This window comes from Balaenoptera borealis (assembly GCF_965194805.1).
Source record: "Balaenoptera borealis genome assembly, chromosome: 10".
In the NCBI taxonomy this organism is placed as follows: Eukaryota; Metazoa; Chordata; class Mammalia; order Artiodactyla; family Balaenopteridae; genus Balaenoptera; species Balaenoptera borealis.
Window position 1 is genome coordinate 93,575,088 of NC_138874.1, and position 24,322 is coordinate 93,599,409.

The 24,322-nt window shown below is 43.4% G+C and overlaps 1 protein-coding gene across 1 annotated transcript in view; it reads right to left on the reverse strand.

Moving 5' to 3' along the window:
* Window positions 1-9,542: 9,542 nt before the first annotated feature.
* The window catches only part of STN1 (STN1 subunit of CST complex), a 52,664-nt gene continuing 37,884 nt past the window's right edge, over window positions 9,543-24,322 (reverse strand). Inside the window, exon 10 of the mRNA XM_082408444.1 lies at window positions 9,543-10,554. Coding sequence (XP_082264570.1) covers window positions 10,535-10,554 — 20 coding nt within the window. The 3' untranslated portion in view covers window positions 9,543-10,534. The remainder of the gene's footprint in view (window positions 10,555-24,322) is intronic.

Below are 24,322 nucleotides of genomic sequence, written 5' to 3' on the forward strand. Positions count from 1 at the left end.
CTCTGTGAAATGTGGGTGCTGAACTAGATGGTCTTTTAAGATTCCTCCCTACAGGGGCTTCCCTGGTGGTGCAGTGGTTAAGAATACACCTGCCAAAGGAGGGGACACAGGTTCGAGCCCTGGTCCGGGAAGATCCCACATGCTGCGGAGCAACTAAGCCCATGCGCCACAATTACTGAGCCCTCGTGCCACGACTACTGAAGCCTGCGTGCCTAGAGCCCACGCTTCACAACAAGAGAAGCCCGCGCACCGCAACCAAGAGTAGCCCCCGCTCACTGCAACTAGAGAAAGCCGGCCCACGGCAACAAAGACCCAACGCCGCCAAAAATAAATAAATAAAATAAATAAAAATTTATTTAAAAAAAAAAAAGATTCCTCCCTACATACATTCCAAACTCCTAACAGTAGTTACTCCTGTTGGAGACAATTTTGAGTTCTTTGTTTTTCATAATTAGCATGTATGGATATTGACATTTAAAAAATATTTTAAAAATTTTCTTCTCTAAAACTCTAGAATTTTAGGCTTGATTGAGCACCTAATCTATGCTCATTTACAAGGCTTTAAGGAACAGAAGAGAGAGAGAATTCAGTTGATGTCTGTGGACCTGAAAACTGAATCCAATTGACAAATGCTTGTCGCTTCCCTTCCAGAAGAGAGTACAGTTGAGAAACAGAGACACCATTAAGACTGTATCTAATAGAATAGGCATTAGGATTCCAGAAAAATGGAGGCCTGGAGTAATCCAGGAGAACTTCCTGGAGGAGGCTGTCCCTCTGCTAGGGACTGGAGGATGGGCTGAGTGGAGTACCTCAGAACGCTCTGCCTCCTCTGAACTCCTCCAAGCCAGGTGCATTTGCCCTGAGCTGCTTTGACTTGTGTGTATTTGTCCATAACACAGTTCCTCTCCCCTGAGAGCACCTGGTACACAAGGACTGGCTTAAGTTATCTTATACTTCTTTGCACTCCTCATATAGCAAATACCGTACCTTATCCACAGTAGTAGTCACTCACTGTATGAGAATCTGTTGAATGAATGATCGGGGGAAAAGAAAAGGTGGAGTGAGGACACTGAAGCCTGAACCTGCAGGTGACAGGCAGAGGGCCAGGAGGACAGTGTCCACCTGGGGAAGAGTCAGGCAAGGGGGTGAGACACAGGAAAAGGAAATAAGGAGAAGGATGGGTGTTGGGGGTCCAGACTGTGAGAGATCTTGACACTAGGCACAGGGCTTCTCTATCAGAGAAGATTACAGAAAACCATTGTCCTGGGAGAAGATGATCTGACAGTGATGCTCAGTGATGCGTAAAGGAGGAGACAGGGCATCACGGCCTTGAGCAAGGCCTGTTCCTTGTGGGAGTAGGAGGAAGACCTGGATAGACCCTCAGCACTGAGCTCCTCAGGGAAGGGCTGGGCTGTGGGAATCTGGGAGCACCTTTGGTGAAAAATCAAGACAGCCTGTGGGTTCATGGCAAGAAGATTCCTAATGGCACTTGCCCACTCTTCCTCTGTGGGCTGCAAGGTGTTCTGGAAGTGCTAATTAAGCCGGAGAAACCCCTGGTGAGGGGAGCCGGGGTTTAGCTCCTGGAGAGAAAGAAGAGGAAGGGGCTTGGTTTGCACTGGGTCACCTTATGAGTCAGAGCACTCGCCCAATAGGCACCGGTGGTTTCCCACTCACCCTCCTTCTTCCGGATCAGGATCTGAACATGGACCTGAGGATAAGAGATCCGGAGGGGAGAGGGAGGGTGGTTGCCTACAAGCTGATGGCCTTCTTCTGGTCTAAGAAACCCCAGACAACCTGACATCTCCTAAATTCAGGGTCTTGAAGCACAACTCGAGGACCCCCAACTTCCCCTGCGCTCCCAAATTACCTCAGTTGGAGGGAGCAACCGAGCACCAGCCCCCACCCAACCCCATGGTGCCAAGGTGTCTGGGAATTAGTTGGGTAGAAGTTATTAATACCTATGGGAGAAAGTCTCCTTTCTCTCCTGGGGCCATGTAGCCAAGAGACTTTAAGTATAAAATGGTACAGGCTCTCCCTTCTTCCCTGGGTACATTTCAACCTCATGCAGATTTCCTTCCCAACAGTGCCTTAGGCATGCCTTTCTGCTCTACACACATTTACTGAGTGCCTCACATGTGCCTGGCACTTTCCCAGCAATGACTGAGACTGGCTGAAGGCTCCTTGGAGACAAGACTGTGTCTCATTTGTTCAGTACCCAGCATGCCTGGCACATAGTAGGTACATTGGGTGGTCTATATTGAAAACATCTGCTCAAGGAGCTAGTAGTGCTGGAGAGGATTAGGTAAACCCCTATTTTGCCACCTCCATCCATGAATTGCAGACGACTCTAATCCAAGGACACTGTGTTAGATCGAATGACAAAATATAATTGCAATTTTTTTTAAGTTTAGTATAAATAAGGGAAAGAGGACCTAAAATAAAGATGCAAACTGACTGATACCTGGAAATCTGATTTTTCAAAAACAGAGAATTGTAGGATGCTTAGAACCATAGAATTTTCCAACTGGAAGGGACCAGAGAGATTATTACTTAATTTTACAGAGGATCAAACCGAGGCCAAGAGAAACTAAGCAAGCAGCCCAATGCCACACAGCTAGGGAGTCCTAGACTTGCCATCTTTGTCCTCCACTACTTGTATGAGCCTATTCCCACACGAGAAGAGTTCATTTAAAGAGCATTACAGATACCTGCAGATCCAGAATGTTGCTCTCCATTGACCCTCAGAGTCCCTTGTTCCAATTCTCCATTCACATAAGCATCACAGGCCGCCTACAAACAACCCCCCACCCCACCCAGGCAGGATGCTCCTCAAGGGCAGGGACAACGTGTGTCTCCACAGTCCCTCTGTGCACATGCAAATACTATCAGCTCCCATATGCAGAGCCCACCTCACCTCCTCTCCCATGTAGTCTTCATGACCACCTCAAAGACAACAGCATACAGGAAAGCAGTGAAAACAGATTACTAAACATTCATTTGGTTACTAATCATACATTGCCCTATGACAGTTCAGCCGCTACTGTATTGAACGCTTATTTACATCTGTATTGTTTTTTTAACTTTGCTGTGCTTAGGTTGTGCCTTCTAAACCAGTAAGAAGCTGGTGAAGGTCTTGAGGACCATGAACTTGGACTCTGGCACCACCCTTTCCCTCCCCACCCTGACCATAGCACCTCGGCCACCTGCCACACACACCCCACCCAGCACAGAGCTTTATACATGCCAGGCATTCAATAAATGATTGTCTTTTAAAATTAGATATTTGTTGATGCTGCTGATGAAAGTGATGCCTAAGAGTTGGAGAGAGTTACCCAACCTAGGTTCTAGTCCCGCTCAACCACAACCCAGCCTTGTGACCTTGAAGTCACTTCCCATCTCTGGGTCTCTGGTGATTTTCTGGTCCCATGCATGCTCTAAGATACTGGATAACTATTATATATAATGAAGTCTAATGGGTCTGTTACCCAGAGATGTACAAATTTGAATGAGATTTGGAGCCCCCTCCTGGCCAAAGTTGTTTTAGCACCTTTAACTCAAAGCAGCTGGCCCTGCTTTGTATCCCTTTCCATCCCTGGCTGACCTCTGGCAGGAAAAAGCAGGAGGGCCTGGTACCAATAACCTGCCAGTTTACAGACTATAAGCAGTCCAGGGTGTACATGCATCTCTCTTTCTTCTCCTTCTTTCTCTCTCTTTCAAATCAGCCCTAATAAACAAATGTTTGGGGAGTGTCTTGAGAATGGTCTTTCCTGAATTTGGAGTAGACAGTAAGATCAACTTCCGTTTTCTCCAGAGGGAAGTAAATTACTGGCCAGACTTCTCCTCTCCTTGATTGCTGGGGAATGGGACCAGGATGAGACACCAGAATTGCCCTGTCTGCTTAGCCCCATTGTTTGCTAATTGCAGCCATAATAACAGGCCCCTCTGCTTGCCAAACCACCAGGTGGTGGAAACCACCTTTCTCTGACTCCCAACACAGTAAGTTCATCAGCAAAATCTCAACGGGCTTCTATACAAGACGCCATTGAGAGTCTTAGCCTCCTGTCTTAGCCTTAACTCTGGTGAGGGTCCTTATGCAGCAGAACTTTTTGATAGAACCATGTCAAGTTCCAGCCTTAGCAAATGACCATGGCCCTGGAATACCAGAGGGAAATCTGCTAACTTGCATGGCCAAAGAAGCCAAGGACACAATTAGAGTCACAGAGCAAAAAAAATATTATTCCATAATTCCAGGCTGCATCCCTAACACTGACAGGACATCTGGTCCCCAAACTAGCACACTATGCTTTAAGAACTTCAAGGATGAGGGTGTGGATGGTTTCACACATCTATCTCAACTACTGAACATGCCTTCAAGTGTATTTCTGCCTGGTAGGGGCTTACCAGGATCATTTTGGTACAAAAGATCAGTGTGCATAATTCCATTTTAACCATAAGCCACCACAGATTTTCTTTTGCAAAATCCCCTGGATTTTCCAGGAGCCAGTAAACCCTGAGTTGTCCACTGGATGACAAAAAGAACAGGAAAAAAAAATCCCTTGGGGAATTCAAAGGCAGTTTCTTAAAATAGCCTGAAGCCACCAATAACCAAAATTATGAGTCTGGTTTTGGTTTGATCGCTTTTTTTTTTTTCTCTCTCAGTTCTCTATTCAGAAATGTTAGAAATTACTGTTCTTCATCCTGTTTGAATCCACATGTCTATTTCAGGTGAAAGAGTCAAGACTCTCAAAAGTCAAGTCTGGCTCCAGCTCACGTCCTGCTCTGTCTGTCTCAAGCAGAAGATATCCCCATAGTTGGTTCATTTCTTACCCAATAGGCTAGGGCAGGTAGAGGAAGATTTAGTAGGCTGGGTTTTCCCACCTAGGTGAATCTGACTGGGATTCTGACTGTCATCCATAAGGTGTGGCCCTAGGCAGATTACTATGATCACTTTGATTAATCTTACTGCCTAATATATAAATAGCACGTTTCAGTTGAGACTCTTTGGTTTACAAGTGCTAGAAATTGAGCTGAGCCAGCTGAAAAAAAAGAGAAGGAGCTCTATTTCCAATGTACTGTGGTGTCTCATTATCCATGGATACTTGGGCTTCTCAGAGCAGAACCAGGAAGTAGCAAATCTTTGCGAACATGATGCTTTTCTCCATCTCTTATCTCTGCTTAGCACTATGTTTCTGGTTTATTCTTCTCGATCTGCAGATGGTTTTTCTCTGCTTCTTCACCCACATAGCAGGAGTCCCCTTCTGCCCAAATGTCTACCAGTCCCTCAATTCCAGACACACCTGAGACTGGTTGCCTCTGCAGTCTAGATCCCAGTTCCCAGGAAAAACAATCTGATTGGCCCAGCTTGGGTCATGTGTCCACCCTGATCCAGTCAATTATCAGGGGGTGGAGTCATGTAGCACAAAGGTGACTATCAGAGCTAACTCACTGGGCTGGGGAATTAATTCTAAGAAAGAGGGCTGGTGTGAGTGGCTTACACACCCCAAAACACACCTACCAAATTATTGTTTACTTTTTCAAGGACATTATTCATTTATTTATCCACTCAATGACTATTTGTTAAGTTACCAACCTGTGTCACCCACTTTATTAGGACCTGGGGCTACACTTGGGGCAAACCAGACAAGGTCCTTGTCCTTAGGTAGTTTTATCACCTTTGGGGAAGATACACATTGTTTTACAAATCATCCAAATAAATGTAAAATTATAATTGTGACCAATATTGTCAAGGTGGAGCAAACATATACTAAAGTGTGAATGGTGGTAATCTCTGGGGGTAGAGATATAAGTTTAAAAATTTTAAGATTAATTTATTTAAACCTTAAAAAATTCTATAGTACTGTATACATGTCCTTCTGTAATCATAAAAGGATTGTTTGGGGTTTTTTTAAATTTGTATTTTAAAAGGATCAGGATGGTCCCCTGGTGAAGGGGCCTGCCTGGAGGATGGGGGGGGGGGCATTTAGTAGATCTGCAGTAGGAAACTAGAGGTGACGACGTTGATGTATACACACTACTATATATAAAATAGGTAACTAATAAGGACCTACTGTATAGCACAGGGAACTCTACTCAATACTCTGTAGTAACCTATATGGGAAAAGAATCTAAAAGAGAGTAGATATATGTATATGTATAACTGATTCACTTTGCTGTACAGCAGAAAGTAATACAACATTGTAAATCAACTATACTCCAATAAAAATTTTTTTAAATAATTAAAAAAGTAAAATAAAGTGTTGACCTAATTTAAAAAAAAAAAAAAAGAGGTGATGATAGCTTAGACTAGGCTGATGGTCCTGGGTAGAGCGAAGGGAACTTTAGAAGGTGAAGTGGCTTCTGTTTGGTGATGTGTGTCAGGGATGAGGTAGATGGAGGTGCTAAGGACAATCATAGTTTCTTGGCCTGCATACCTGGAGGGATGATGGTGCCACTTAGTTGTCTAATTTTTTTTAGCCTGTAATATACGGGAGCTTTTCTAGTCAATATTAAAAGCTCCCTTTAGCTATAATAATGATCATCATCATAATAATAGTAACAATAACAATAGTAATATCAGCAATTGTTTATTAAGTCCTTATGTGTTGTACCAGGCATTGTGCAGAGTAAGCACTATGTTTGTGCATTTATTCCATAAATGGGAATTTAGTCACAAACAAGAATGCCCTCCCTTGTGGAGCTCACAGTCTAGGTGGAAGAAATGATGAATTAGATAAGAAAAAAAACCCAAAAAACCACAAGACTTTGGGCCCCTTCGACTCTTTAGTATTTTTAAAATATTTGTTCAGCATTTATTTAATGAGGGCTGGAAGAAATAAATTTTTTATTAAGTGTGCACTTCTTTCCCTACATTCAAAGTAAGGTATTTATTACATGGGCTGAAAGCAGTATTTTCTAAGCCGTCTTTTATTTCATGGTTTTTTCATACCTGGATAATGTCACTCACATGCTTGCTATGAGTAAAAGTAACTTACGTGGATACAGCTTTAAACTCTTAAGAGATGTTTTAAGAGTTTGTTTGTTTGTTTTCACTTTAATGGAGGTCAGATGTTTCCTATTTTTCTGGAGTTCTTGTTTTCCCTTTAATCTGGGGGGGTGGGGGGAAGAGGAGGAAGTTTCTGAATAGTTAACTTCTTGGGAAGCATATTAAAAGGTTTGAAGTTACTTAAAACAAATCATTCCTTCCAAGAAAACAGCACTAGGCCTGCACTACTGCACGTTGACCTTGACCTTGCAGCTGGGGGTGACTACTGCCGACACACTGGGCTGTCTGCTGGCTGGAGTCAGAGCTGGCCCAGCCCAGCCCACAAGGGCAAAGCATCCTGCACCAGCACCCTGCAGGAATCCTCCACAGAGATGGAACGTGCTACTGAGGAGGGATTTCGAATTTCCACTTGAGGATGCTGTTTACTGTGGTAGGAACTGGACCATTTGTGCCAGGAGAGCCTTGGAAAATCCCACTCTTTCAGGCCAGTTTGTCTACCCTGCCTAACACATGAGGGATCATCACTGCTCAGACCTTTAGAAACAAAACAGAAAAATCTCACCTATGGACAATTAAGAAACCATGTAGACAATGTCTGATTTCTTTTTCTTTTTGGCCACACTGCAAGGCATGTGGGATCTTAGTTCCCCGATTTAGGGATCGAACCTGTGCCCCCTGCAGTGGAAGTGCAGATTCTTAACCACTGGACCGCCAGGGAAGTCCCCATAATGTCTGAAAATTAATTCATGATATTACTGAAATATAAAAATGCCAGCTCTATAAGCACAGGGATGTTGGTATGTTTTCTCACCCTGACGCACCCCCAGAGCTGAGAACAATGGCTGACACATGATAAGTTTTCACTAAATATTTGTTAAACGAATAACAGTAAATATTTTCAACTTTGGGGGCCATATAATCTCTGTTGCAACTACTCCACTCTGTCTAGTATACCTATACTATGACCTGGCAATTTCCTTCCTAGATATAGATCCAAGAGAAATCAGTACATACGTCCACCAAAAAAAAAAGTGTGAAAGTATTTATAGCAGCACTATTCATAATAACTCAAAACTGAAAGCCACCCTAATGTCCACCAGTGCTGAGTGGGTCAGTAGTGGTGTTACATTCATATGATAGAATACTATATATCAATGATAAAGAGCAAACAACAGCTTCCTGCAGCAAACTGGTTGAAGCTCGCAGACACAACGTTGAGCAAATAAAGGCAGACACAAAGGGTACATACTGTATGATTTCATTTACATAAAGTTCAAAACAGCCCAAATTAATTTATAGTGCTAGAGGCTATATTAGTGGTTGCCTCCGAGAAGTACGAACCGAGAGGGGGCACAGAGAACTGTGGGGTGCTGGCAGTGGTTTCTATCTTGATCTGAGTGGAAGTTTTAGCTGTGCACCAGAGTTGCGCACTTCAGTGTATGTGTGTTACAGCTTGCTATGGACTGACTGTTTGTGTCCCCGCAAAGTTTATATGTTCATTTAAATAAAAGAAGGATTTAGCTAATAACAGCTTTTCTTGAATCAGATAGAGAGTAATTTCTTTTCTCAATTGAAACGGCCATACCAGCATCTTGCTCTGGCCTGAAAAGTAAAAAGTAGATTCTGGATCTCACCATCCATTTTATTACAGTAACCCAGAAATGTCTGAAAAGTTTTCAGTGTGAAGACAGCACCTCAGCATCACTGAGATGCCACATGAAATGCATATTAAGATGCTGTATTCTTGATGATGGTTAACGCTTGATGTGTGCATCATATAATGATGGCTTAGCCCTGGTACAGGCACAACTTCATAGAAGCCACTGCTTCCTCACTTTTCCCCCATCATTGTTTTCTCCCCATCTGAATGTCACTACTACATTTTTGCCAACATTTCATGGCAGGTTTAAAAAAAAAAAAAAGATATTTCTCTTGATAGCTTTCTTTCTTTCTTTCTTTTAAATTTATTTATTTATTTTTGGCTGCGTTGGGTCTTTGTTGCTGCGTGCGGGCTTTCTCTAGTTGTGGCGAGCGGGGGCTACTCTTTGTTGCGGTGTGTGGTCTTCTCATTGCGGTGGCTTCTCTTGTTGAGGAGCACGGGCTCTAGGCGCGGGCTTCAGTAGTTGTGGCTCGCGGGCTCTAGAGCGCAGGCTCAGTAGTTGTGGCGCACGGGCTTGGTTGCTCCGTGGCATGTGGGATCTTCCCAGACCAGAGCTCGAACCCATGTCTCCTGCACTGGCAGGCAGATTCTTAACCACTGCGCCACCAGGGAAGCCCTTGATAGCTTTTCTGAATTGCATATATGGCAGAGAAGTGAGGTGAGGAGAAAGTGTGAGTCTAGGTTTGGATTCTTGCTCTACTGTTATTTTTTGTGCAACTTTGAAAGCTGTTTCACCTTTCTAAGCTTCTGTTTCTTGTCTATAAAGTGGAGATAATAATGCTTACCTTATGGAGTCATTGTCAGGTGAACATGAGGTCAGTCACATAGAATGGTCAGCACACTGTGGGCACATGGTAAATCCTCGGTAACTGTTAGTCATTATCATTACTATTATTATCATCATTTACTAAAAGAAGCACCATTTGTTCTCTGGTCCTGCTGGTCTGTACAGATCGTACATAACTTTAATCTTCAAACATCAAGCAAGTTGGATTCGTTCATTCATTCAACACTGAGTACAGTCGGGGTTCCGCATCCACAGGGACAGAGGGCCGACTCTAGTGCGCCATTTTACATACAGCACTTGAGCATCTGTGGATTTTGGTATCATCTGGGTGTCCTGAAACCAATTCCTCACGGATAACGAGGGACCATAGTATTTACTCTGTGAATAAGATAGACCAGAGCCCTGCCCTCAGGGAACTTGCATTTCTAGTGCAATTTGTGCATTTGCAAATTTCTCTCTGGGCAGAATGATCTGGCAGCAGTTATCACTCTTTCCCAGCAGTCTGCTCTTTCCATGTTCTTGTTGCCTGATTACTAATAGGTCTTATTAACAAGAGCTGGAGATTTCCTAAGCTTTTCCTTAACGGTTATGTTCTTCTCCTTCATGTGCAATGTGTTGTTTATGTGTGGCACTGTGCGTGCATTTTCATCGCCAGACTTTGCGTATGTTTTTACAAAAACATTAAGCTGTTCATTTTCCGTGGAATGAAACGGAAACCTTTGTTTTTATGCTCCACTGTGTTTAGTCTCAAAATGGCATTGCTGCTTGGCAGGGTCTATAAAACTAATGCGCAAAATTTACTACACAAAACATATTTAGGACTTGGGTAATTTTTACTGCCATAAAAGGTGACTTTCCCAAACAACTAAATATTAACATTCTCTCTTGTCTTCGAGTGGCTTTTTTTTTTTTCCGCATGAGCATTTTCAGCATGTTGCTTTCATCAGCTATTGTCAGTGAGGCTGATGCTTTGAAGAATTGGTCTAAGGTGGGATATTTGGTATCTTGGTCCTGATTGAACTCATCACAACCAAATTTTCTTCTTAAATGTCCTGTTTTTCACCTGTGAAGTCCATTTTCAGTTTTAAGGGTAGTTGTTTAAGTCTGCTTGAAGAAAATCTTACATTAATATACATTAGTTACTCAGGTACTCATATCTAATAGCTAGAGTAGGATAGTGCCTCCGTGAGAGGTGTAACATATAAACTAGTTATTGCAGGACTGACTATTGAACTATAATGAAGGCATTAGCCCTGTGGTCACCAGGATTCCCATGTGGAATTATAGCTCATTGGGATGTGGATATTGTTGTTTGAGTTTTAAACATAGTTAAAACATAGTTTTGAAGTTTCAATTTTTACAGAATCATGTGTAACAGAATCCTGTTTATGTAAAGGGATTTATAGATGTGTATCAGGCACTATCAGTGCCCTGCCCATTTCCCCTCAGCCACTGCAGAGATCTGCAGCTTCAGCGGACTTTCCTCATACAATTGCAGCCTCCGCCTTCAAGCACCTGTGTCTCTCTGTTTGAGAGCTTTCTCTGGCTGTATGCTCCAGAAGCTCTAGCCCCACAGGAGCAACTTACAACCATGAGGGATGGGAGTGGTGGATAAATTCCCTAACTTCCTTGTCCCTTGGACAATTCTGTGGTGTGTTCTACACAGTCTCTCAAGGGGCATAGTGGAATTGAGACCACTTGCCCAAAATGCTAATCTGTTCATTAACACACCTTCATTGGCTTTCTCCCTTTCCTGTCTCACTTTCCCACTTCCTCACCATGCTCTTTGGATCATGTCCCTCCAAAATTGCTTGCATCCAGATCACCGACATGGGCTGCTTTGAGGGGAATCCACAGTGAGACACTATGTAATACATATTAAATGATGTGGAGTCACACCTAACTGATAACGGTGTAGTCAGCACAGTTTGAAATGGCTGTCCAGCTCACAATAGTTGTTCCACTTACCACATATATGCTACCTCTTTCCTTTAGAAGAACTGTTCTCCTTCCAAAGGGAACTGTCTCCTTTGGCCATAGTTTTTGGTTGGGGTTGGGGATCTGACCGAAGCTCTTAACAATACCCAATCCCTGGCAACTGTGACTGGTCTATGGAGAGAATGTAACCCACACTGGACAAATCAGAGACCTCTCCTGAGATTTTCTAACTGGTGCTATGGGAAGAGATCCCCCTTCTTCTCAGAGCTAGAAGCTATGAGCCCACAGCTCACTTCAGCCATCTCTCTCACCACATAGAGAAGTCTGCTCACAGTGAGAATGTATAGAGCTAATTCTCAGGCAGAGGCGAGGGATGAGTGACAAGAGCATCTTCATGGCATTTGAATCCCTAGGGCAGATGATCCGAAACCAGCTCCACTCTGCCCCTCACCACAGTTTGGCTATGTAGGCTGCCCTACACCTCATCACATGGGCATAAGCTAGCTAAAGTCTTTATCACTTACAAGCAAAGAACCCTGCTGTGGATGTTTAACTCTGGGGCAGAAAGTTGCATTGGGAATGAGGATGTTGAACAGGAGGATCATTTTTCAGATCCTGTGCTTTTCAGGTCTACAATTTCCATTTGACTCTTTTATACAGTTTCCAGATCTCTCTGGAATTTCTCATCTCTTCACCAAGTATATGCATCTTTTACTGTAGACTCTTTAACATATTAATCAAAATTATTATAAAGTCCTTGTCTGCTAATTCTGACATCTGGGTTGTGTGAGTCTGTTTCTATTGACTGATTTATCTCTTGGTTATGGGTCACATTTTTCTTTTTCTTCACATGTCTAATAATTTTTGTAGAGTGAACATTGTGAACATGTTCTAGAGACTGGATTCTGTTATCTTCCTCTGATGAGCATTTTCTTCCAGTGGTGGATCACATCACTTAAAACTTGCTTGTAGGTTTGGTTAGGATGGGTCTATTTTTGTTTTAACCTTAGTGCTAGGGTTAATGACTTAGTTGTGGAAAAAAAAAAATCAAAATGGAATGGTATTGTTAAGAGAGCGCTCTAAAATGGAGCTGGGAGGGCACTGAAGAAGTGTAACTGATGCATCTCTCAGCCCAGGTGGAATGTGAACTTTGACCACTTATTGTCTTAATGAAGGCTTCCAGAATGTCTGCCCAATGTTCCAGAAACTCAAGATACTTATTGGTCCCTTACCCTAAGATAACTCATGACAGCCTACCTACTTATTCGACCCTAAATAACTTGTGCACAACCTATCCCTTGAGGACAAATGTTTCCTTTCTTGCATCAGGATCAATCATAATTCTTGCCAAGCAACTTTAACAACCTTGTGGCTTTTGCCTGTATAAGCCCCAGACTCCTTCTCTTCTCTGGAACACTTTTACTGTTTTACCCAAATCAGTGTCTCCTGAATTGCAATTCCTAAGACCCCAAATAAATTCTTTTCTTATTTGCAGCCTTCTTGGTCAACATAGTCAGAGATGTAGCCTTTACTCTTAGAGTGTAGCCCTTCCATGGTTTCAGTTTCAATTTTGAAAGCTGCAGTTGTTTACCAAACCCCTATCACTTGGTGAGACTTTCAGATCCAAACTTTGTCACCCCCGTGATGGGTAATGGCTGAAATCTCTGCTCAATCTCTTTCAGCCATCAGCTGTTGTTTTTCCCATGGATCCCTTGGAGTCTCACTTGGACATGTACAGTTCAAGAGTCAGCCAAGGATTTGAGGAGAGTTTATACACATATTTGGGGGTTTCCCCCTCTGTGACTCTCTCCTCTCCAGAATTTTCACCACAGTTTCCAGCCACTCTATTGGCAAACTCCTTCTCAGAATCATCAGGCCACTAAGCCTGTGGCTTTAGTCCTTCAATGACCTCTACCCTGTGTGAGCTGACAGTGGTTCTCAAAGTGTGGTCCTTGGACCAGTAATTAGCATCACATGGGGAATGGTTAGAAATGCAAAATTTGGGGCCCCATCCCTGACCTAGTGAATTAGAAACTCGAGGTGGAATCTAGCAATCTGTATTTTAACAAATTCTAGTTTGAGACTGACTGCCTTAGTGGTAAAGCTATAAAAATGTGGGTCTCACCAGAGTGGTTCCCTTCCTTTACTGTCTGGATGCCTTTCAGTGCCATCAAATGGGGTTTTTTTTGAGGAGGGGATCCAGAATTTATTATTATTATTTGTAGAAAGGATTAGCCTTAAAAGAGCTACTCTGTCAGATGGGAATTTGGGCATTCACTTTGCAGTATATATTTCATTCTATATACTGTTTGATCCCCCCCACCCAAGCATATAAACTCTTTGTAATTTAAAAAATAAATTTAAATTATTTTAAATTGAGATTTGAATAAAATATTTGTGAAACCCTGGAAGCACCTTACAGTTTTATGGAACACAGCTTGAAAATCTCTAGTTTAAACCATGTGATTGACAGTATGGGTCAGGATTAGCTTCAACCATGCATAGCAGTGTCTCCATGGCAACTGTCACCATAGCATCAGGCCTATGACAGAGGCGGTAAATGAACTTGTACAGAGTGGGGAGGAATGCAGTGTGGTATCTTCCTGGTCCCCCTTCCAGGAAATCCCAAAGACATGTCTTGCACCTTGATAGAGGAAGCCTGCAGGTAATGACCAGATGAAAATGACCTCTCTACTAAGAGCAGTCACATTTCCAGCATTCCAACCTGTTTTCAGAATGAGGCTCTTCTAAACTCCCATGGGTCAGATTCATATCTGCTTTGATTCATCAAGCCTCACATGTTAACCTTACCTGCTCACCTTCCCCAAAGTGCAGAGGGTCTCTGTTCCTCAATGAGAGGAAGGGACTCCCCCTCAAGAGGGAATTGACCTCTTTCAACTTCAAGAAGAGGGAATACCTTTACAGTATTCTCACCCTACCAGACGTGTAGAATGGAGAGAAAGTTCATCTAAAAACTCACCCCAGCTTCTCCTCCTTTCCCTGCCTCCACCCTGACAGACCCACTTGTGTTTTATCCACTGGGGAGCAGGCACTGGTTAGTACTTTTCCAACTTTAATGTGTACACAAGTGCCCTGGGGATCTTGTTAAAACGTAAATCCTGATTTAGTAGGTATTACAGGCTGAACTGTGTCTCCTCAAATTTCATATGTCGAAGTCCTAACCCCCATTACCTTAGAATGTGACTGCATTTGGAGATACAGTCTTTAAAGAGGTAATTAAGGTAAAATGAGGTCACTGAAGTGGGCTCTAATCTAATATGACTTGTAAGAAGAGAACACAGACAGACAGAGGAAAGACCATGTGAAGACACAGGAGAAATCAAAGAGAGAGACCTCAGAAGAAACCGAGCCTGATGACACCTTGATCTTGGACTTCAGGCCTCCAGAACTATGAAAAATAAATTTCCATTGTTTAAGCCACCCAGTCTGTGGTACTTTGTTATGGCAGCCCTAGCAGACTAATATAGTAGCTCTGGGGAGGGAACTGAGATTTCATATTTCTAACATGCTCCTGGATGATGCCGACGCTGCTGGTCCAAGGACCACACTTTGAGTAGCAAAGACCTGGAGAATCAGATTCCTTTTGTTTTATGGCATGGTCAGCAGCTTCCCAAATCACCTAGCAGGTTGGAGAGGAGGACACTTTTTCTCTAACTCTGCTTTCTTTAGGATGGATGAGGCAATTGTTCGCAGCCTTTGTATATTTGCAGTATTTTTGAAATATAAATATGGTGGTACCTTTCAGGGGATGAGTCTCAGGTTAGCTTATGCAAACGAATGAAGTGGGCTGGATAAACAATAAGACATGATGGATGCAGTAGGTAAACTAGGGAGCTCACATCTCATCTAAAGTGGGCAGATCTACTCTGCCTGTAAGCCAGAATATGAGCTTAATGTGGTCAGATTTCCCAAAATTTCAAGAGAAGCTAGAAATTTGGATTTCTATATTAAATCTCTAGATTTTTAAACTTCTATTTATTCATTTATTTTGAGTAAATGAATTTTATTTTATTTTTAAAATTAATTTTTATTGGAGTATAGTTGCTTTACAAGGATTTAAAAAATTTTTTTAAATGTTGGCAACTCTGTCAATTTATTTTTGAAATGTGAGGCAAAGAAGTCCCCTGAGGTCCTGGACATGTTATTGATCTGTATCTTGTGTTGGGTCTTGTCTTATTTACATGTGTAAAAATTCATCAAGCTGTATGATTAAGACTTGTACAATTTACTACTTGTAAGCTATGCCACAATAAAATACCTGCATTGGAATGATGCACATCAACCTCAAGGTAGTTGTTACCTGTGGGAGTGGAGGTAAGGAAGGAATGGGTTTGGCTTTATCTGTATCTCTAACATTATGTTTCTTTCAAGAGAGAGAACTGAAGCAGAGATGGGAAAGCATTAATCAGCTGCCTAATCTCAGTGGTATCTAGGTTTTCTGCTTCATTATTTTCTGTATGTTTGAAATATTTCATCATTAAACATCTTTAATATTTAAAAAACAAAACAAAACAAAACCTGAGAATACCAATACTGCATGGGCTAAACCAAATCCCTTGGAGGTTACTGAACCATATTCTCTTGGTCTTCCTCTGGGACCATATTGCTGTTTAGATAGGAATGTTGCTGCCTTGCCCCAGATTTCCTACATGCTTCAGTAAATACCTGCTCCCTCCTTGCCACCAGTGTGACATGATATCACCCCACCCACTCAGCCCAGCGTCCCATATAACCTTTATCATCAGAAGTGGTGTTCGTAGTGCAGGCTCAGCTGTAGCAAAAATAAAATCTATACATCAGCCTAAATTTGAAGACACTGTGTTGAGTTCACAGTTCAGAGGCACCAGAGAATAGGCTTCTCTGATCATGAAAGCAATACAGCCTAGTGGTTAAGCTCACTGGGTAGAAACCTGGCTCTTCCACTTACTAGTCGCATATACTTAGGCAAGATAGTCTTGGCCTCAATTTCTTCATCTGTAGAGTGGGAATGATAATAGTACCTACCTATTTAGGTTTATGTGAAGATTTAAGTTGGTTGGGTGATTGGTACATAACTGTTCAATAATCATTAGATATTATTAAGTACTTAACATTAGTGTGATTTTACTTTTTTTTTAAAATAAATTTATTTATTTATTTATTTTTTGCTGTGTTGGGTCTTCGTTGCTGTGTGCAGGCTTTCTCTAGTTGCGGTGAGTGGGGGCTACTCTCTGTTGCGGTGCGCGGGCTTCTCATTGTGGTGGCTTCTCATTGTGGTGGCTTCTCTTGTTGCAGAGCACGGGCTCTAGGCGTGGGCTTCAGTAGTTGTGGCTTGCGGGCTCTAGAGCGCAGGCTCAGTAGTTGTGGCTCTCGGGCTTAGTCGCTCCGCCGCATGTGGGATCTTCCCGGACCAGGGATCGAACCCATGTCCCTTGCACTGGCAGGCAGATTCTTAACCACTGTGCCACCAGGGAAGCCCCTGATTTTACTTTAAACCTCTTGGACTAAGTCTGAGGTGAGGCCACAGTGTTAATAAATTGATATCTGACCACAGAGCTTCAAAGGGAAAATATTTTCAACTCTGATTCAAGTAGCAAATGAGATAAAATTTTGTCATGCATAGGGAAAGAGAATCACAGAGGCTCTAGGCTAGTTCATTTACTGGTTGCCTCAAACCTCAGGGCTGGGGCACCTGCCCCTCCTCTTGGATGGTGCTGTTGCCAGGGCAGCCCAGCTTGTTGACTTGCAGGGGTGCTGTTTGGGGCTGGTTGCTCAAGGTAATCCTCGCAGGAACAGCACCCTGCCGGCGGCTCTGTGACCCAAAAAGGGATTTAGCAGTGACTAATAAAGCTGTAAAGGATGCACACAGATCCAAGAAAATCCATTCCCTGAAGGAATATGATTTAAACTACTTCTCAGTTGGTGCTTCTTTGTCTTGTTAACCACAAGCATTAAGTTTCTCTGTTTGAAATTCTAGTTCTCCCATGCTGCGTTCTCCAGAGAGGCTGTTTTCTCTGGAAAATCACTGAGACACTACTGGTGTCTGGAATGGGGGACAGGAGCTATTTGCCTCTGAGAGTGCGTTTCCTATGTGGGCTTTTCCTTGCATTTCAGGAGATGCGCTCTTTCAGGATTTCTGCTGAGTCCAGTTGAGAAGGCCCACAGATCTCCTGAGCCCTCTCTCCCTTCCATTAGTTTAAGGCTGCTGTGGCAGTCACCATGGTGTGTCTTGCAGACCTGGGAGTTACCCTGGCCTTTTCCACGCTCCTTCACTCCTAAATCAGTTACCCACCTCAGGTCTGTTTCATTAATGTCTCTGTCATCTGTCTCCCTGCCACCGTCCCAGTTTAGGTCCTCACTACCCTTCCTCGGATCACTGCAGTCACGTCTCTCTAGCCTACCTGCCCCTGAGCCATGCTCTTCTACTCTGCTGCCAAAATATTCTTTCCAAAATGTAAATCTGATGCCAGCTTTCAGCTTAAAATCTTTTAATGCTGCCCTTCTGCCCGCCTACACACTGTTTCCAGACTAAATGTTCCCAGTACTGTCAGAATTCTGAGTTGCCAAGAAAAATCCAGGACTTCCCTGGTGGCACAGTGGTTAAGAATCTGCCTGCCAATGCAGGGGACATGGGTTCGAGCCCTGGTCCAGGAATATCCCACACGCTGCGGAGCAACTAAGCCCATGCGCCACAACTACTGAGCCTGCACTCTAGAGCCTGCAAGCCACAACTACTGAGCCCACATGCCACAACTACTGAAGCCCGTGCGCCTAGAGCCTGTGCTCCACGACAAGAGAAGCCACTGCAATGAGAAGCCCGCACACCGCAATGAAGAGTAGGCCCCGCTTGCCGCAACTAGAGAAACCCCACGCGCAGCAACGAAGACCCAACACAGCCAAAAATATAATTAAATAAATAAATAAATAAATAAAACATTAAAAAAATGCTCTAAAAAAAAAATCCAGAAAGCTGGACTTTGGTGTGAATTCCCCATCCCTTTTTTGTTTGTTTATTTGTAGAGGTATAGCATTTTACACAGTAAAAAAATTACAAAACATTGCAATAAATCTGCTACCCACTCCCTGCTCCCAATTCCCTATCTGAAGAGGCCAACCCTGATACCAGTTTCTTCTGTGGTCTTTCAAACACACACGCACACTACATTTTAAAGAAAAATACAGATGGTAGCTAATTTTTTTTATGTTGGTTTAATATTTTTAACCATAATAGTTTTAAGATTTTTAAACTCCAAGGGTCAAACAAGACCATGTGCATCCATGGGTTTTAAGTCATGTAGGCACGTGCTTATGATCCACTTGACTGAAAGTTCCCTGGAGACAGGGTTGGAGCTTTGTCATGGCATCCCCTCTACACCTGGCACAACGCCTTGCACACAGTTGGCACTCAATAAGTACACCGCCCATCCACTGAAACATTTATCAAGCACCACTCTGTGCCTACTGCTGGGTCCGTCACAGAATTCCAGGTGAACTGTGATGTGGGCAACCTCTGAGGGAACACATGGGAACAGCTAGTTAAGTCTAGTTAAGTCCCAGAACTCAGCTGGCTATAGGTTCAGAACACGCCCACCTCCCATTTTTCCTGGTTACCTGGGTCCCCAAGAAATGGACAGAAAAGGCAGATCACTCCCACTCTCAGGCTTGCCCCAATGGGGTGTGTGCTTGGGCTGACAGCCCAGCCCCCGACAGAGTGCTGATACCAGCATTCTCAAGCCGGCTGCCATTCTCAGGAGCGGTGTTTCTATTTCTTGCCCTCCACCAGGTCAAGTTAAGCTGGGACTGGACGGAAACCACACAGGCTGCTTGCTGACTCTTCCTGAGGTGCTGGGCTGGGCTGGGCTGGGCTGGGCTGGGCTGGGCTGGTTGCTGGATGAGTCAGGCCTTTTCAAGCTTCTTCATGTTGGGAGAAGACTCACTGTTCAGGTGGTTTGGAGCCTTCTCCTAAGTTAGAGCCCCTTTGCTCACTTGCCTGTGGTCCAGGTCACCTCTGGCTGACCAGCATACGTGTTGCAGGACATGGTGATATTTTCAGTTTATGATAAGGTGGACCTCACTGAGGAAGCATAACAAATTCTTATCACGTTGCCCTCCCCCATCCTCTGAGGCAGTGATTTCCAATTGTTTCCACAGTGACGCAGGACTGGTGGTTTTCGTGCATAGTGTGCTCTGTGGGAGGGTCATGAGCAATTTCCCTGGAACCTTACCGTGACACTGTACCTTTCTTTACCACTAAGAGACCATTCTGGAATGCAAGTGGGTGGGAATGTGACCTTGTTCAAAAATTCACCTTGACTTGTTTCTAATTGTAGTGATATGAATCCTACTCCCAAAACTCAGATGGGTGAGACATCATATTCCTTTTTTTATTTCAAGTTAGCTGGGGCTTGGCGCCTTCATTCTCTGTGCTGGAAAGAAAATAATTTTGGTAGTAGTTGGGTGGGGCAGGCTCTCCCCTTCTCTACAGATGCGTGAAAAACCATCACATAAGAGGGTACGTGGTGCCTGGAAAATGGGTGATGTGTCCACTCTTCTGAGACCAAGTCTTCTGCTGATATCCCCAGTGTGTCCCTTTAGAGAAGGAGGCTTGCAGAAGCTTCCGTTCCAAGCTTGGGAATCTCGGCTGAAGCTGGGGATCATAGGCCAAGGCTTTAAGTCTGCAAGAGACACTGCAAAACCTCTCCACAGAAGTCCTGCCAACCTGCCACCTGCTGCAGGCACCATGGGCAGCACATTCTGGTCTGCAATGCCTGGAGCTCACTAATCTCCAATCCCTCCCAGGCTCCAGACTTCCAGAAAACATAAGCCAGCTTGTCTGCACAAACAACTTCTGGATTTGGCCTCCAAACCAAACCTCCCGGAGGCAAGGCTGGCTTCTTGCTCGGAAGAAGTAAAAGACAGGAAAAACAAATCCCATGCTAACAGCTCAATATATTATTCTGCCACCAAATTTATATTAGAATAGACTAATCATTCACAAATTTCAGTACATGAGAAAACTTAGTACTTATCACAAGTTAACTGCACCACGTATCACAGCTTATGTGACACTGCTGTTGCTTTGCTCTAAAGTAGAGCTAAAAAAAATGGAAGGATGCTCTGTCCTCACCCCTACTTTACTTCCTCCATTCACTGATTGTCCTCAAACAAAAATGAAAAAGCTTCTCCCTGAGGATGCAATTTCTAGCCAAGAAGATTATCAAAATGGGTGTTGCCCAATGCCCCAATTAACTGTACCAAACCCCAGTCAATGATGAAAATGCAAGCATCGCTTTATTATGATAATTAGGCTATGTTGATTAAAGTGGAAGCAGCATAAAGGCCATTTCTATTACTAAAACTATCTTCTCCACTTAATTAGCACTTTCTTTAAAACATCCTTAGTTTTTCACATTTATCTGACTGGGGACAGAGTCACTGAACCAGAGCTGAATGGCGTCTGGTTTATGAGAGGTCTCAGTTAATAATATGGTGATTGGTTTTTAAAAGATTGCTGCCTTCGTGTATTATATAACATTTGGGCAGGCATGTGTCCAAGCACTTGAAGTAGCAAATTGGGAACACTGAGGTTTGAGTTCTTCAGGATGTTTATTCCAGCTGTGTATTAGCTAGGACCTCAGTGTCCGGCCTTGGACTGTTTCTGCAGCTGACACCGCTGCTAGAACATATGACCCGGGCCTCCCTCAGCCCCTGCTGGAAGCAACAGCTAATGTCCAGGGCATAATGCATCTGTCCAAAGGTTGCCTGGAATGAACTGATGCTTGATGCCACTCATACCTAAAGAAGTAAAAATGTAAACAAAACCCAGAAATTGTTTTTACCTATCAGATGGACACTGATGAAAACTGTTGATAACACAAAGTGTGGGTGAGCTTGTGACTTTGTGACAGCCCTGACAATCAGAATGCCATGGAAGTGACACCGCGTGGCTTCTGGGGCTCCGCACAAAATGGCCATGCAGCTTCCGTCTGGGGTGTGCTCTTCCTTGGGATGCCCGCCCTGGGAACAGGGCACACTGTGAGGAATCCCAACCTAACCCACATTTCAGTGGTTTTGGGTATATTCAGGGTCGTGCATACATCATCACTACCTAATTCCAGAAAATTTCTGTCACCCCAGAAAGAAACCCTGTACCACCAACTCTCCTCCTGCCCCTACTAGTCTATTTTTTGTCTTCATGGATTTGCCTATTCTGCACATTTCATATAAATGGAATCACACAACATGTGGCCTCTTGTATCTGACTTCTTTCACTTAGCATACTGTTTTCAAGGTTCATCCATGCTGTAACACGTATCAGTACCTCATTCCTTTTTATGGCTGAATAATGTTCCATTGTATGAATATACCACATCTTTTTATCCATTCATTAGTAGTTGGACATTTGGGTAGTTTCCACTTTTTGGTTATTAGGAATAATACTGCTGTGAACATTTGTGTACAAGTTTTTGTATGGATGTATGTTTTCAAATCTCTTAAATTCAATTTTAAAATCACCTATTAATATTAAATGGTACATAATACATAAAAATTAAATGATACTAAATAACAAATGATATATAATTTAAATAATTCTTATTCATTAAAGCAGCTTTCCTCAGAGCAGCAAACCTGTTCCCTTATAGTAATTCAGACATAATATGAAACACTGGGTAGACTGAAAGTCATAAAATGGCACTATTTCAAACCCAGGTTTTTCACTAGTTTACACAAACCTTTCACCACATCAGTCTGAATTAATGAGACACCACTTTACTGTTTCTATCTAAAAAAAAAACTAGGGCTATTATGCAGTCTTCAAAATTCCTCTTTTGATGTTTCAAAGTAAAACCTATCTTTTTAATTTGACATACAGGGAGAGGCTGGAGTCTCTTCAGGAATTTGGGGTTTGATTTAGAATTCTTGTGAACACGTAAAACCTGGGACTGATCTGTTTGGGTTTACCTAATAAAAGTTCAATAAAAATAGGCTGTTTTTTGTTTTTGTTTTTTAATTCTGGATTAAGTAAAAGCTCACTTATGTGGGAGTTTGGGATCACATTTAGAGCCTCAATCAGTAGACTGTTATGCAAACAAAAACTCTATTGCAAGGTTCTTCGTCCACAGACATGATTTCCCTTCAGGTTGGTCCTGCTTCTCTTCCCGGTGCCTGCGGCTGGTTTCTCCAGCAAGCCTCACCACGGTCTTCCTGAGTTTGCCTGTGTGCTTCATGTAAATCTAGTAAGGAAACAATGAGGTGCTTTTCTGGGGGCAGTTGCTCTAGAGGCCACTTGTAGAGAAGAGACCAAGCTAATAAAAAAGTGTGGATGTTTTCTCCAGTGGAAAATTACAAGTTTGCTTGGTTTTCATCCTTGGCACCAAGTCTTGGGTTCCTCTTCACGGAATAGACTCCTTTCCGCTCAGCTTTCTCCCAGCCAGGGTCCTGGCACACTATCAGAGGGGGAAGTAATTAGAAAGAAGTGTCTTATAGGGATGAGAAGCACTGGTAGCTTACCAGATGGGGATAATCATGGATCTTCAAACAGACCCTCGACCAGACAGAGCACTATTTGTCTTATCGCCTACATTAACTATACAGTGTTCACAGCTCCTGAAACATGTACGCACCGAGAGAGGGGGAGGATGTCTGCTCAGTTTCCCTCCTTTTCAGGGGGACCCCTTGGTTGCTCTTCGGTACATGAGCGGTGACCCAACTGTAGCCCCAGAGAGTTTTCCAAGAGCTTCCCTCAACTTCTCACAGTTCTTCTGTTGCTGTGGAGGAAAGAGTCTCATCGCATTCTTGGTTCACTCACGATTTAGGTTATGTGAGTGGGGGGTGGGAAGTGAGAGGCGGCTTTGTTATTTCTGTATAATGACACTTGCTAATTTCAAAACTATCAAAGTATAGATATGTAGCTTAAAAAGCATCTGACATCTCACCTTTCATGGGTAACAAGTGTGTCACTTTGGTGAGCATTTCTGGTAATCTCTGTTTGATGTGCATAATTATTCATAAGAATTTTTTTAATTAATTAATTTATTTATTTTTGGCTGTGTTGGGTCTTCGTTTCTGTGCGAGGGCTTTCTCTAGTTGCGGCGAGCGGGGGCCACTCTTCATCGCGGTGCGCGGGCCTCTCACTATCGCGGCCTCTCTTGTGGCGGAGCACAGGCTCCAGACGCGCAGGCTCAGTAGTTGTGGCTCATGGGCCTAGCTGCTCCGCGGCATGTGGGATCTTCCCAGACCAGGGCTCGAACCCGTGTCCCCTGCATTGGCAGGCAGATTCTCAACCACTGCACCACCAGGGAAGCCACTATTCATAAGAATTTATCAAATATATTTGTGAACATAGTGTTGTGTTCATCCAGAAGCTGACCCTGAGACAAGGATCAGAAAGGAAGCAATTCATCTGCAAGGCGCAGCAAAAGGTAATGGAGAGTGGGAAAGTAAGACAGGAGGGTAAGGTAGCCAATTAAGGGTGATTATCAAGTTAGCTGCTGCTGTGGGTGGATGGAGCTTAATCCCACAGAGAAACTCTGGAAAGTGCTCTAGAACATGAGCCTCAGAGATATCTCAATGGAAGGGTGAGGGAGCAGAAGTATTTATACCCCAGGTTCCACTGGCTGAGGCTGCCCCTGGTGGGTGTTAATTCTGAGTACTTCCAGCCTGAACAGCCTTCCAAGACATTGGAGAAAGTCCCCCAGGAAAGACAGGCAGCTATTAGCAGGTGGAGGGCAGCCAGACACACATATAGAAGTGGTATTGCTTGGAAGATGTGCCAGGCACTGTTCTAGGTGCTGGGGCACAGCAGGAAACAAAACAGAGAAAAAGTCCTGCCCTCATGGAGTATTTTTTCTATTGGGGAGAATAAATATTGAATAATAAGCAGGGTAAGTAAGAAACATACAGAGTGTGTTCCACGGTGACAAGGAATGTGGAG